Source organism: Myotis lucifugus, unplaced genomic scaffold (genome assembly GCF_000147115.1).
Source record: "Myotis lucifugus unplaced genomic scaffold, Myoluc2.0 scaffold_1576, whole genome shotgun sequence".
NCBI classification, from domain to species: domain Eukaryota; kingdom Metazoa; phylum Chordata; class Mammalia; order Chiroptera; family Vespertilionidae; genus Myotis; species Myotis lucifugus.
This window is the reverse complement of record NW_005872624.1, coordinates 16,619-30,607: the sequence shown is the minus strand read 5'-3', so window position 1 is coordinate 30,607 and position 13,989 is coordinate 16,619. Positions and strand designations below refer to the sequence as shown.

The 13,989-nt window shown below is 44.7% G+C and overlaps 1 protein-coding gene across 1 annotated transcript; it reads right to left on the bottom strand.

The window, feature by feature from the left end:
* Window positions 1–302: 302 nt before the first annotated feature.
* Window positions 303–1,241, bottom strand: LOC102441718 (olfactory receptor 149-like). The gene has a single exon (XM_006107921.1). The coding sequence runs from the start codon at window positions 1,239–1,241 to the stop codon at window positions 303–305; it is 939 nt and encodes a 312-aa protein (XP_006107983.1).
* Window positions 1,242–13,989: the final 12,748 nt, after the last annotated feature.

The window sequence follows — 13,989 nt, the reverse complement described above, 5'->3', positions numbered from 1 at the left end:
AGGGTGCAGGTTATTCTGCCTCCTGTGGAGGGCTCCTTTCTACCTCATCAGCAATATGATGTCCTCCAGAAAGCACAGGCCCCAGACTCAGAAAACCAGCCAAGAGGTAGAAGTCATTCTGCCATCGCTCCTTACATATGCTTCACGGTCAACCCACTTGAACTCTTTGAATCCTATTCCCCATATTGTACAATGGAGGCAAATCCTAATATCTGGACGCTCCCATTTAAAAAGATATTTGTGAGAAGCATGTACAAATAGTTTATAATTTAAGTGCACTTCACTTGTTGGCTACTGCTCTTTCACTTAAACTGCTCAGGAAGAAAGCCCAGTTGATGCAGGACTTTCCTCAGAGATGATTTTACCTCCTTGTTCCTGAGGCTGTAGATCAAGGGGTTCAGCATGGGGGTGACCAGGTTATTCAGGACCTGAACTGTTGCATCCAGCCAGGGGCTTGGCGTTGGCCTTAAGTAGATGAAGATCACTGGCATGTAGAAAAGTAGGATGGCAGTGAGGTGGGCGCTGCAGGTGGAGAAGGCATGGCGTTGGCCCTGGGCGGAGCGGATCTGCAGGATGGAGTAGACGATGCGGCTGTAGGAGGCGAGGATGAGAAGAAAGCAGCTGAGGGGCATGAGGCCCACACTGATGAACCCCACCATCTCCAGGGCTGCGGTGTCCGCACAAGCCAGCTTCAGCATCACGGGGATGTCACAGAAGAAGTAGTCCACCTCATTGGGGCCACAATAGGGTAACTGGAAGGTGAGAGTGCTTAGTAAGGTGGCATGAACACAGCCAAAAAACGAGGTCCCTGAGGCCAGGATGGCACACACCCTGGGGCTCATGATCACCTGGTAGCGTAGAGGGTGACAGATGGCCACAAAGCGGTCATAGGCCATCACCGTGTACAGGAAGCACTCGGTGCCACCTAGGAAATGGTAAAAGAAGAGCTGGGACACGCAGCCAGCATAGGAGATGGCTCGGCTGTACCCTGAGAGGTAGAAGAGCATCTTGGGGGAGCTCACAGAAGGGAAAAATATGTCGCACACAGACAGCTCACACAAGAAGAAATACATGGGAGTGTGCAGTCGAGCGGAGGAGGCAATGGCCAGCAGGATGAGCAGGTTTCCCACAAGAGTGAAGACGTAGAAGGTCAAGAACAGGACAAAGAGCACGGTCTCCAGATCCTGTGTGTGTGGGATGCCCAGCAGGATGAACTCGGTCACCACTGAGGCATTCCTCATGGCTGGGCTCATGTCAGACCTTGGAAACGGATTTGAGACACCAATGTGTGAACACCAATAGCATATTATCAAGCTGTTTGCTGAAGAGAGCTTTGGCTGTGTTTGTAACAAGCAGAACCCAGCCCCCCTAAGAATGGCAAAGTCTGTATAAAACTTTGAGTTAGTAAGAGATGCTGATGTTAGAGCCTCAGTCTATCCAACCCCTGGAAGGGATGTGTATGTGGGGGCAGGTATTGTGTTCGATGACAAGGCCAGGAGTTAAAGTATATTCAGAACATTCTCCTGTGAAGTGGGAAACCTTTTTATAGTTTTTTAATTCACAGATTTACTCACTTTAGGCATATTTCTATTTGGAACTGTCACAATATATCTGAACAATAAACTCGTACTCGTTAATACCTGCTGAAAAATATCAGGAAAAGAAATGGCATTAGAAATCAGAACACTTCATTTAAACCCTGGTTTCTCTGTACTTGTTGACGTAGTTGCATTACCTATGAAATAAAAATTATAATTATCATAACTAGAACATGAACAACAAAAACACCCTCGTACAATAGTAAAGTTTCTGAAATGTCTATAAAATATTTGGCAAAAAAAATCCAAATGAAATGATTTTCTTTCTTTTATGTATCTTAAAAGTTATTTCTTTACATGCTTTTCTTTAATGTTGGTAGTGTGTAATGATTTTCAAAAAATGCCTTATTAAACAACACTATTGAATAGACTTGGACCATATCGTTTCAAGATTATATCCTCCCAGAATTGGGAGGTTTAATATTTCCAAATGTATCAGGAGATGCTGCTCTGCTTTTTCTGGTCCTTTTAACATTTTCTAAGAGCATTTGAGGCAAATCTGAAATACTACATAAAGGAAATAGTAGCAGCAAGGAAGTCACCTAATTCATGTTCCCGTGATGAAGAAAGAAATACTGGGACCAATAGGCAGAAGGTCAAAGAACAGCTCTAATGAGGAAGATGCAGCAAGTCAAAAGCAGGACACAGGTTCTGGTAGCACAGAGATCTCCTCCTCTAATAACACATACTAATACCAATACTAATACTAATACTAATGCTACATAGGTGCATGCATTGATATGTATGTCATTTAATGACTATTTGCTGTGTACCAAGGATTGGGCTTAACACTTTAAAAAATATGACACGTTTTTAAAAATAAATCTATAAGAAGAAACTATTACTACTATTGCCATCTACAAATCAGGAAAGAAAAATTAGAAAAAGTAAGCAAGTTGCCTACATTTACAAATCAAGCCCATGACACAGCTATTTCATGCTATTGTCCAGGCCCTTCACCACCAGGAACACTGTCTTCTGTTTGCCTGTCTTTTTAAGGATAGCCTGTCCCATCGTTAGGCAAGGATACCCTTCTAGATGGGTTGGCATCGTCATTTCATACTAAGGTAGGAAAGGGATCCCATTTGACTTCTTCCTGGTCATTTACATGCTTGACTTAGAGCACATCCGGTTAACATCTAATTTAGTTTTTAAAATCACACAATTGGCTTATGTCTTACCTTTGACACTATACCTGAATATCAACCCCAATGCGGGAACTTGGAAGTTAAAGAGACACATTCACCATGCGGATTCCAATCATAACCTGTGGCAGGTGCCACTTCAACACATATCTGAATAGAATGGCCACGCCAAAATGAGTAACTCACCTATTGCCCTAGAACTGAGCAAAAGCCAAGATGGCAAAGAGAGAAACAGTGGCATTATGGAGGGGAAATGCTGCTGACCACGGCCTTCTTGTTACTAGTTCTAGCCACATGAGCACTATCTCTGAGCCGTGCAAATTTCTGTTCAATGTGGAGCATCTGTCCCAGGTCAGGGAAGGCTGTCAGTGGTCTTTGGTCCTTGCCGATCAGACACCTTGATACTGGATGATTCTATAAGAAGGCCATTCTAGGAAAAAGAAGTTGGCAAGGACCAGGAAGGACCCTGTGTGTGGGGCTGGAGATTATATATATATATGCCTAAGCAACTGTTATGACCGAACAACCGGAATGACCAGAACAACTGGCCGACCTGCCCATAGCTATGATGTGCACTGACCCAGACTTTGTTGCTGGGCCCTGACAGTCCTGAATCTGGTTCACCTGCACCCTGGACCCAGATAGGAGGGAGGAGGGAGCCCAATTACTCATGGAACCGGCCGTTTGTTAGCTTGCTGCTGGGGTATTCCTTCCGCGGTCCCTCCCCAAAGCTGCCGGCCCTTCTCCCCATCGGCCCCAATCACCAGCCAGGCTGAGGGACCCCACCTGTACACGAATTCGTGTACTGGGCCTCTAGTAGTCATATAAGAGCAGCAGTGTGGACATTCTCACAGTCTACCTGAGAGCACAGTCAAATTTTCCAAAGTGTGGTTATGAGACCTGTCAGTTACTGCTTCTCGGCAGAGCACAGAGTGCTCCAGCTAAAGGCGTGTCAGGTCTCCTACTTATAAAGAATCGAGTCTCCTAGGGTTTGCACCATCGAGACCTGCCCATACTCACTCTCCCTGGATTGCTTCCTTGGAAGTTTTTTTCAAACCCCCTTAAGCCCTACTGTGGACTCACTGGTGGCTCTGAGGGAGCAATTAGTTTGTGAAACTAATGCATCATCTAGTTATAAGATAATAGTAATGAGATCATCAGAAAGGGTGCAGTCAAGTGGGAACTATCTATATCTCTCCATAGTCAGCTAGCCTGAGGGTCAAACCCATCCATAGATAAATCAGCAGCCATCAAGACTTACTAACAACAAGAGTACTCACATAACCCACACAAGGGACATCTCTGGAGCACCTGGTTCACATGCAAAGACTGTATCACTGAGTTTCACAAGACATCTACTACATAAGGACATTTTACCTAGAACAGAAGCCAAAATGGGGATATATTTAGAGATCTCCAAATAAAGACCTTCCCAGATTAAAAAAAAAAAAAAAGACTAAAGGAGTTTATTATCACCAAACTAGCTCTGCAAGAAATGCTAAAGGGACTGTTGTGAGAAGAAGAATAGAGAGAAAGAGAGGAACACAGGCATAAAGAACAAAAAAATCAATAAAAATATATTTTAAAAAAAGTTAGGAGGGAAAACAAGGGATGAGAAAACCCATGCAGATCCAATGAATAAATCTAAATCAGATACAACCAAGTGTCATTTTAATATTGATACAGCAGTATGTTAGGGAACAACACATCCAATAGGGCCCCTTCCACTAGGATAGAGTGTGTGGGACTGCAAGGTCAGGCATGATCACTGGGAGCTCCTTTCTTTCTCTTGGGGTAAGTGGCCCAGGTTTTGGGTCTCAGGCAAAGCTGCCTTTAGCCCTGATTTTATAAAAGTATACTAGATCAGAGCCCGATTCAGAGGCCTCACGGATCAGGCCAGGACGAAGGATCCCATGATGGCCCTCTTACTAAGATGCATCCTGATTAAGAAGAAACATCTGTCTCCCACAGGTACGACTCAACCCTTGGGCAGTATGAGGGGAAGCGGGCAGTAGAGGCTAACAAGACCCAGGCAGAATTGACCAAGAAGGTCCCCAACAGTGCCAACCCTCACAGTGGACCCTTGAACCTCATGTGGAGGTTATGTGGATCCCAATGTTGGCTGTCAACTGCCCTTCCACCTCTTTATTCTACCCAAGAATAGAAAACTGGATAGCTTACCAGTCTTGTCCTCATAAGTCCCCAAAAGCAGTACTGAATAGACAAAAAATAATTCGGAGAACTTTCCAATCCAGGCAATCCCTAACATCAACCCAGCAACCTGTAGCCTAGAGTCCACACCCCTCGTTTCTCATGTCGTCACTCTGAAAAACCCGGGAGGGACCTCACTGCCTCTGAACTCCTTCCAGAAAGAGAACAGGTCTGGGGCCATGATGCCTGGCTGAGGGCACATGCTTGGGAAAGGATGTCATATCCAGAAGGAACCTGGAACCTGGAGGAAAGGTGGGGCTGGCATTGTTGACTTTTATTTCAGGAAACTGACAGGAGAGGCATACAAGACAAGATCACGTTCTGGAAGACTGAGGGTTCAGGCGGAGAGAGGAGCATGAAGGAGTCACGTGTGTTTCTGGCCGGGATCCTCAGGGGGCAAAGACGGCAGGATCCACCGATGACTTCAGAAAGCCCACAGCAGCTTTCACCAGCCCATCCTCGGCGGAGCCTGTGAGGAGAAAACAAAAATGAGGGCTGAGGGACAACAGTGAGAGGAAGCGCCTTTCTCCCAGTCTCCCCTCAACCTCCTAGGTCATCTCCCCTGAATCCTGCTTGTATCTTTGCTTAGCACCCCCCACTTTTCTCGTCACATCTCCCAGATTCCCTTTCCTGCCCTCCGACCCCAGAGATATCCAGCAGCAGTGAGATAATAAACACTCAAAAAAGAAATGCCCCAAGTTCAGTCTCACACTCAGTATAGTACAGACAGAGTGAGAAGAATAAATGCCACTTCATGTCCCTTTTCCAACTCACACTCCCCATCGATGCTCCTTTTCCCTCTTCACACACCTCCCACTGCCCCCACTGGAGGACAGCACCCTCATCCTGCCCAGGAGAGAACTAGCAGGGAGACCCGAAAAGGTCTGGATCAGGACAGCCTGGGGGCTCAATGTCCAGGAAGATGCAGAGCTTCCTAAGGAGGGAAGGAGCTGAGGGCTCAGGCTGGTGATCCTACCTGCATGGCTGTGAATCCAGGCCACAGCTTTCCGTTCCAGAAGCTCCCACTCGCACTTCATGTCCTTATACTTGTCATGCAGCCAGATCACCGCCAGGACAGTGGCCCAGCCTGAGGAATCCACACTCTACAACAGAGACACGCCCCTGAAGCCTGCACTCCCTCCTCACCTACCAGGTCCCTCCCCCCACTCATTGCTACTAAATGAGGTTACCTGGTCTCCCTTAACCTCCTGTATGACTTGTAAGGCAAAATGCCAGGCCCTAAACCTCAGGGCAACCATCCAGTGAGTCTTAAGGTAGAAACGTCTTCAATTTTTAATGCAGTGTAACCACCAGGACATTGTTTGAAACTCCTAAGACACCCCTAAGGAGGATTAGCCAGCTGTGATAAAACAACAACAAAACACACACACACACACACACACACACACACACACACACACACACACACACACACGGTGGCTTTCTATTTTTTCTAAAGCATCTTCATGTGTGTGTTTTTATTTGAACCCTCATCAAAACAAAAACATATTGAGGAATTACCTATAGGAACATGGTTTAAGAGAGAAAACTGATTCATATAAAAGTGAAATGATTTGCCCAAAGTGAGTCTTCTAGTACATAATGGAGCTGGGACTGGAAGCCAAATGTTCTGATTCAAGGTCATAGTGCTCTTCCAGCTCAACAGAAAGTCGTCCACAGACCAGAAAAAGTTGAGTTTTCACCCATGGCTCCCAAATCCCGTTTTTAGAGACAACAGATTAAAATAAATTATTTTGTATCGTGAGCGTTAAAATTTGGAAACAGCGATCATGTTCTCTGAGTAGACTTGTTTCAGATCAAAATTCCCAGTTCCTTCCATTCTCTCTTAAGAGGACTTCTGTCAAAGCAGTAAGAATCCCGTGTTTGTTCTCCTAGTCTAGAAACAAACACAGTGATGTCTAAAATACATCTCTTTAAATGGTGACATCTGGAGGTAAATGTACTTATAAAATTCCATGACTCCAGCCCCAGATTATATAACACATAAAGGTTTCCTGACAATCCTTTTGCCCTCAACTAATCATATTTCAAATTTGCTGGTGAATAATAAGTTGATGGTCCTCTAAAATCCCTAATTTTCATGTGCAACCGCTAAGTTATTTGGCTTCTAGTCTCTACCTGTATAATTGAGAATTTAGAATGAAAAAGAGTGTTTATGCCAGCTTTTTCTTTTTTTTTTTTTAATTCAAGTCATTGTTCAGGTCTTTTGGGATCCTGGTTTTCTTGTCTACTATGCCATCTCCCAGTTCTGTCACATACAAATAGGAACGTATTGGTCTACATCTTCACGTAAATACTCATTGAAAATATGGACCCCCAGAGAATCAGAGACTGGGGGATCTGCATATCTGTTTCATTTGAATAAATTCATTATTCAGTACCATGGGTTTCCAACTAGTTTGTAATCAGTCCATATACTAATCATTAAGAAAAGTTCAAATTCCTTAATGAAATTCAGATACACCAGGGCTCTTCATTCCGTTCATTTATTGGCTAAGTTGCCATGTCAAAGAAGAAAGTGTTAGTCTAACATGTCTTGTTCTCAATGAAACCAAGTTAGATTTTATATATATATATTTGGTGATTTCAGAGAGGAAGGGAGAGGGAGAAAGAGACAGAAACATCAATGATGAGAGAGAATCATTGATTGGCTGGCTTCTGCGCGCCCCCTACTGGGGATCTAGCCTGCAACCAGGGCATGTGACCTAACTGGGAATCAAACCATGACCTCCTGGAGCATAGGCATACAGTCAACCACTGAGCAACATCAGCCGGGCTAATCTAATATATTTAAAATATCATGTTAACATATAATCCATATAAAAATAATATTTTACATTCCTTTTTATATGAAGTTTATAAAATCAGAATGCATTTCACAATTATAGCACATCTCATCTCAAGGCAATTAAAAATGTAGTTCCTCATTTGCATTGGCCATATTTGAAGAGCTTGACAGTTACATCAAACTAGTAGATACTGTATTGCTGTTGTAATTACAGGGTATCTGAGGTTTATTAAATCACCTTCCAGATTATGTAAATTCAAAACAACATTGCCTTTCAGGCTTTTGGCATTTGTCTTATATTTCACAATATCTCGGTTAGTAAGCTATCTTGAAATTCTAGGAAGTAATTTGTCCTCATCAGCAGACTTGAACGCATTTGCAATAATTATATCATCCCTGTTTATATTTCACATTCCTAACTCAGATTTTGCTAATTTCTGGACAACTTCCTCATTAAGAGGAGGAGCAATAATGTGGGTTCGAAAGATAGTCAGTCCTAGAATTGAACCCCATCTGCCACTAACTAGTTAGGTAAACTTAGACTCACGATTATACTTCTCTGGGTTTCAGCTTCTTCATCTATAAACAGCAACATAAATAGGACTTACCTTTTTTCATTGTTGTGATGAAAAAATAAGATCATGAAAGTTAAGTGTGTAGCGCAGTGTGTAGCTGCTCAATGAACAGCTGTTATTATCACTAAGATGGGTGGCAGGGAATCAGTCAAAGAAAAAGAGAATTTCTGCGTTCCCTTTGTCATCCATCATCTCCTACGGGCTGGACCATGAGTTCCTTGTTCCTTCCGTTCTAACCTACCCAGGAAATACCTTCAACCTCTATTTATTAGAGATTTATTTAGTGTATGATCTCCTATATTCCGCTTCCTCAGGTGAGTCATGATCCATCCAATTCTCTTTACTGATCCCAACTTCTCAAAAATAGACAAACTCCTTTTTTCCCCCCCGAGTCTCACCTTGACAGGGAGTGCAGCCTGCATATCTCCCAAGCTCATACCCAGGACCACGGCCAGACCTTCATTCAGATCCCAGGAACCATCTGCCTTTTGGAGGGAAATCAGCTGTACAAGAGGATCATCTTCAAAGATTTTGGGGGAGAAAAAAAAAAGAAAGAAGATGAGAAACTAGGAAGTTTTATTTGGCCCCTTGGCATACGTCAGGGAGGGAGTCTGAATCCAGAGAAAGGCTATAGGAAGAGTGCAGATCCCACCAAGTTCCCCATCTCAGTCCTCACTCAGGAGACATGTATTTTCTCCGTGACAATGTAGGCCACCCCAGTGTTGTGCTGCCACTAGGAGAGATGCACTTAAAAATTCAGAAAGGAGAGGAAGATATGGGGCACTAAAGAACTCACATGATAGTGCTATTTAAAGTCTTATCCTGTCCTGTGGCAACGACCCTTAAAAGGTTAGGTATATTAAAAAATTTATAGACAGCTCTAACTGGTTTGGCTCAATGGATAGAGTGTCATCCTGCAGACCAAAAAGTCCCAGGTTCGTTTCTGATCAAGGGCATGTACCTCGGTTGCAGGCTCCTCCCCGGCCTGGGCCCTGGTCCGGGGCATGTGCAAGAGGCAACCAATCGATGTGTTTCACTCATATCGATATTTTCTCTGTCTTTCCCTTTCTCTTCCACTGTCTCTAAAATCCATTGGAAAATATCCTTGGATAAGGATTAAAAAACAAAAACGAAAACCATCTAGATAAATATAGCTTGAATTTTAATGATCAAACATGTCAAAAGAGAGCAGACATAAATAAAGGAAGCAGTTAGCAGTCTACCTCAAAGAGCAGTCTAGCTGTGGCCAGTGTGTCTCAATTGGATGAGCATCGTCCCATGCACTGGGAGATCGTGGGTTCGATTCCCAGTCAGGGCACATGATCAATGTTTCTCTCTCTCCCTCTCCCTTCCTCTCTCTCTAAGATTCAGTAAAAACATGTTTAAAAACATAGTCTAGTGTCTAATCCTGATGGTATAAAAGCTGCCTGAAGACCACAGAATTTTCATAGAAAGCATCTCACATCTGGATAGCTATCCTATGGGATGATATACTCCGTGCAACTTAGAAATTAGTAGGCAAGAAAAACAGTTCTACTCTAATGAGAAAAAAAATCTAAGGTTCTGAATATCAAAATCTGCATTTGAATCTCAGGTCTGCCTGCACTCAAAATCTAATAGTTACTTAACCCACAGAAATCGCAGCCTTCTCTAAATGGGAGACAGTAATGCCTGATGCGTGAGGAAAAACATCCAGGACGCAGAAGGCACTTAAATGGCTCCCAGCAAAGAGTAGTTGCTGGGAACTTCTTCTCTCTACATTAGTAAGAGGCTCCATGAGAGAGGGAGCTCATTACAGTAGGGATATTGCTAGTGACTAGGTTTTAGGACAGCGCAGGACACCAGCACTACGAGACACTGAGAACCTACTCCGTGGATAACATGAAGGAAGTTCTCATGAGGAGGTGCATGATAGTGCAGCGGAGGAAGCTAAGGCTCTAAAAAGTTACCTTGCCCGGCTGGTGTGGCTCAGTGGTTGAGCATCAACCTATGAACCAGGAGGTCAAAGTTCAATTCCCAGTCAGGGCCCAGGCCTGGGGTTGCGAGTTCGATCCCCAGTAGGGGGTGTGCGGGAGGCAGCCGATCCATGATCCTCTCTCATCATGGATGTTTCTATCTCTCCCTCTCCCTTCCTTTCTGAAATCAATAAAAATATTTCTAAAAACTAAAACAAATAAAAAGTTAACTAATTTTCTTACAACCCCACAGTAACTGCTAGTATAAGAGATCTGAATCTACCTTAGACCTCGAAGCCCTTTCTGTATTAGCAGCCTAAGAAGAATGCATAAAGAGAGAGTAAGTGGCAAAGATGTTGGAACAGTGAAACGATTGTACACCATAAAGTCCTGCTGCAAAACGGGAAGAGACTAGATGGAAGTTGCCTTTAAGCATATTTTAGGTAACATGTACTTTGACTACTCATTGTCATGCAAATGAGAAACCCAACTGTTTGGAACACAAGGCAATGAAATGACGAAGGAACAGCTTGTAGTGACAGAAAGTCATCAGAAAGCATGACAAAGGTCGGTCTTCAAACCCAACCTGTAAGAGAATGATTCATGCAGCTGGGGCCCAAACAGGCTGGCAGGTGGGTTCTGCAAGAGGAGGGCCCCTGTCAGTAGGCAAGGCGTGCGAGCTGATGAGATGGCAGAGGGGCTCATCCTGAACTCCACTGGGGCAGGCTTCAGTGTCCTGTGTTGTAGACTATGGAAGCGGGGCTTGGCCCTGACAAAAAGACTGGGAAATTTTACCCTCTGCCCTGACACTTCTCAAACCGATCACCTCCTGGGTAGAGAAAGCCACAAGACAGCAGAACATTGAGGATGAGCTCTTCAGTTCCCATAGATTAGGAGAGAAAACTGAGGGTCATCTCACCTGTATGGTTAGTTTCCAAGTCGGTCATGTCGATGGAAGAACCTTCCCGTGACATTTCAACGAAAGCATCATACTCGTCCTTGAGAGGCTGGCGTTTCTTTGATCTAAAACTACCAACCAGTCGTCTGAATATTCCTGGACCTATATGCATGCCATACAAACCCTGGTGAGAAAATATCCCTGGGAAGATGCTCACCTAGAGAATGCAGGCTCTTGTTAATTGTGGACCTATGGGGATTGTAACCATTCTTCGGGTAGGACATGCTCTGGTATGAGTTGGGTAGAGATCTGGGAGGATGGTAGGGAATAGGGCTTTGTATGAGCTCAAAAAACACAATATAGCCACTGACACTGAGGCATCCTATGCTCTCTGCTGTAGGCAAAGGGCCCTGATGATTTGAGACATATGCTCCTATCCATGTCAGCCTCAGTCATCATCTTTACTGTGCATTTTTTTCTTCTCCCAGGAGCCCAAATCCTGCAGCTCCGTGCCCTTCCAATGGTGTCCTGCTGACACATGACAATGATCTTTTCTGCATCTTTAGTTTCATTATCGGAGGCTTCCTTCAACCACTCATCTCAACTTAAAACTAATGTTTCCTCCTAGAAATCTTTTCTCCCTCTATCCTTCTCAAATGGTGGTTGTTCCAAGTACCAGAACCCAAGCATCCAGGTTTGAGAGGTGAGGTAGGTGGGGTTGGCAACCTCTTCAGTCCCAATGGCCACATCCATAGCATGACTCTTCACCTTCACCTAAATTACCTTCCTCGTAGCCACACTGCTGTCAACCTCCAACTTCTTTGTCCCTTTTCAACATCCACTGAAGTACCTGAAAACTAGATCGAAGACTTTCACTTCCTTGCAAAGTCTGCCATCATCTTTAGAGATTAAGCACCCATGTACATAACCTATCCAACCCCCTAATTCAAAGCTTCTTGTCCTCCTCAAATCAATTAAATGGCTTCAACCTCCACTCTACGCCAGCCACTCCCTCCCAAGTCAGAATCTGGTTATCAACCAGAATTATTCCACCTGTAAAAAACTAATTGAAAAAATATATACTTTAAAAATAGAATATCCAGAAATTCCAAACAAGATGGTGGTACCAATAAATGCAGTATCCTTGCCTCCTCCCACAACCACATCAAAATTACAACTCAACTACAGAACAACCATCATTCAGAACTGCCTGAAATCAAGCTCATTGGAAGTCCTAGAACCATGGAATTAAAGAAGAAGCCACATCCAGACTGGTAGGAGGGATTGGTGCCACATCCATGTGGGGCAGATAAAAACTAGGGGGGATGTCTTAGCCATACAGGTACCCCCTGAGGAGCAAGGAATCCCTGCTCCACACCAAGTCCCCAGCCCAGGGTTCCAGTGCTGAGAAGAAAAGTCCCCATAACTTCTGCTTATAAAAAAACAGTGAGGCCCTAACCGGTTTGGCTCAGTGGATAGAGCATCGGCCTGCGGACTCAAGGGTCCCAGGTTTGATTCCGGTCAAGAGCATGTACCTTGGTTGCGGGCACATCCCCAGTGGGGAGTGTGCAGGAGGCAGCTGATCGATGTTTCTCTCTCATCGATGTTTCTAACTCTCTATCCCTCTCCCTTCCTCTCTGTAAGAAATCAATAAAATACATTTAAAAAACAACAACAACCCCCCCCCCCCAAAAAAAAACAGTGAGGGACGAGGCTGAGGGAGACAGAGGCTGCAGGAGTCCCAAGCAGTTCCTCATAAAGAGTCCACATATGGACTAACTCGGACTTACTCCTCAGAGCTCCAGCATGGGGCAGCTACTTGATAGGCACCTGAGGCATACAAAGAGGTACTGAATGGCCTGGCATCATAGCAAGAGCTGGATGGGCAGCTTTCTTCCAGACAGAAGTACTGGTAGAGGCCTTGTTCCTTTGCTGAACCTTCCCCTAAAGAGCCAGCAGGTGGCCACCATATCTGAGTCTCCATCAACCTGGATTAACACTGTTAGCCCCACCCTGGTGATTCCCGGAGGCCCTGTCCACACCAGCTGTTTCTAGTGGCTTTACCATCAGAATGGCCTGTCTTGGCTCATGCTTCCTATTTTCCTAAAATCTCTCAAATAAGCAGCATCTGGCCTGGTACCTGTTGCCAAGTGACCCTGGGCCCGGCACTAGCCACAGCCAGCCTTGGTTTGTAGCTTGGTTTCTCTAGGCACCTCCAAGCTCAACACAAGTAGCAGCCATCTGCAGATCATGTTGTAGCTCATGCTGGGTGGCCCTGGGGCAGAACAAAGGCAGTGGCTGACCCTGGCCTGAATCTCCCAGGAGTCCCCAGAGCCAGTGCACCCGGTGGACAGCTTCAGACCATGTCAAAGCATCACCACCCACCACCTCCACAAGCGACATACTCATGGGGTGGACTCAGCGGTACCAGAGTCTCCTTGAACCAAGTCCTGTTCTATGAAGTGGGTCAATGCATAGCTGATCCTCCATGGTGATCTCCGCCAGTCCTTGCAGCTGATCGGCCCCCCTCAACATTCCTTTGACAAAAGCACTGTCTCCTTGAGCATTTCACTCTCCAGTTCTGGTTTAAGTCTGAGACAGCCAGCAATCAGCACCCATTTTCCTAACACTACCAGGTTGTTTGCCCGCCATTTGTGTAATCATTTACCAGGATCAATAGGAATACCTCAGCTTCAGATTTAGGCAGTGTAACTACCTCAATGCCTAATATGCAATTTCCTCTTTCATTTCCCTTCATTTTCCCCCCTTGGAAGTACTTTACGATTTTTCTTGCAAAT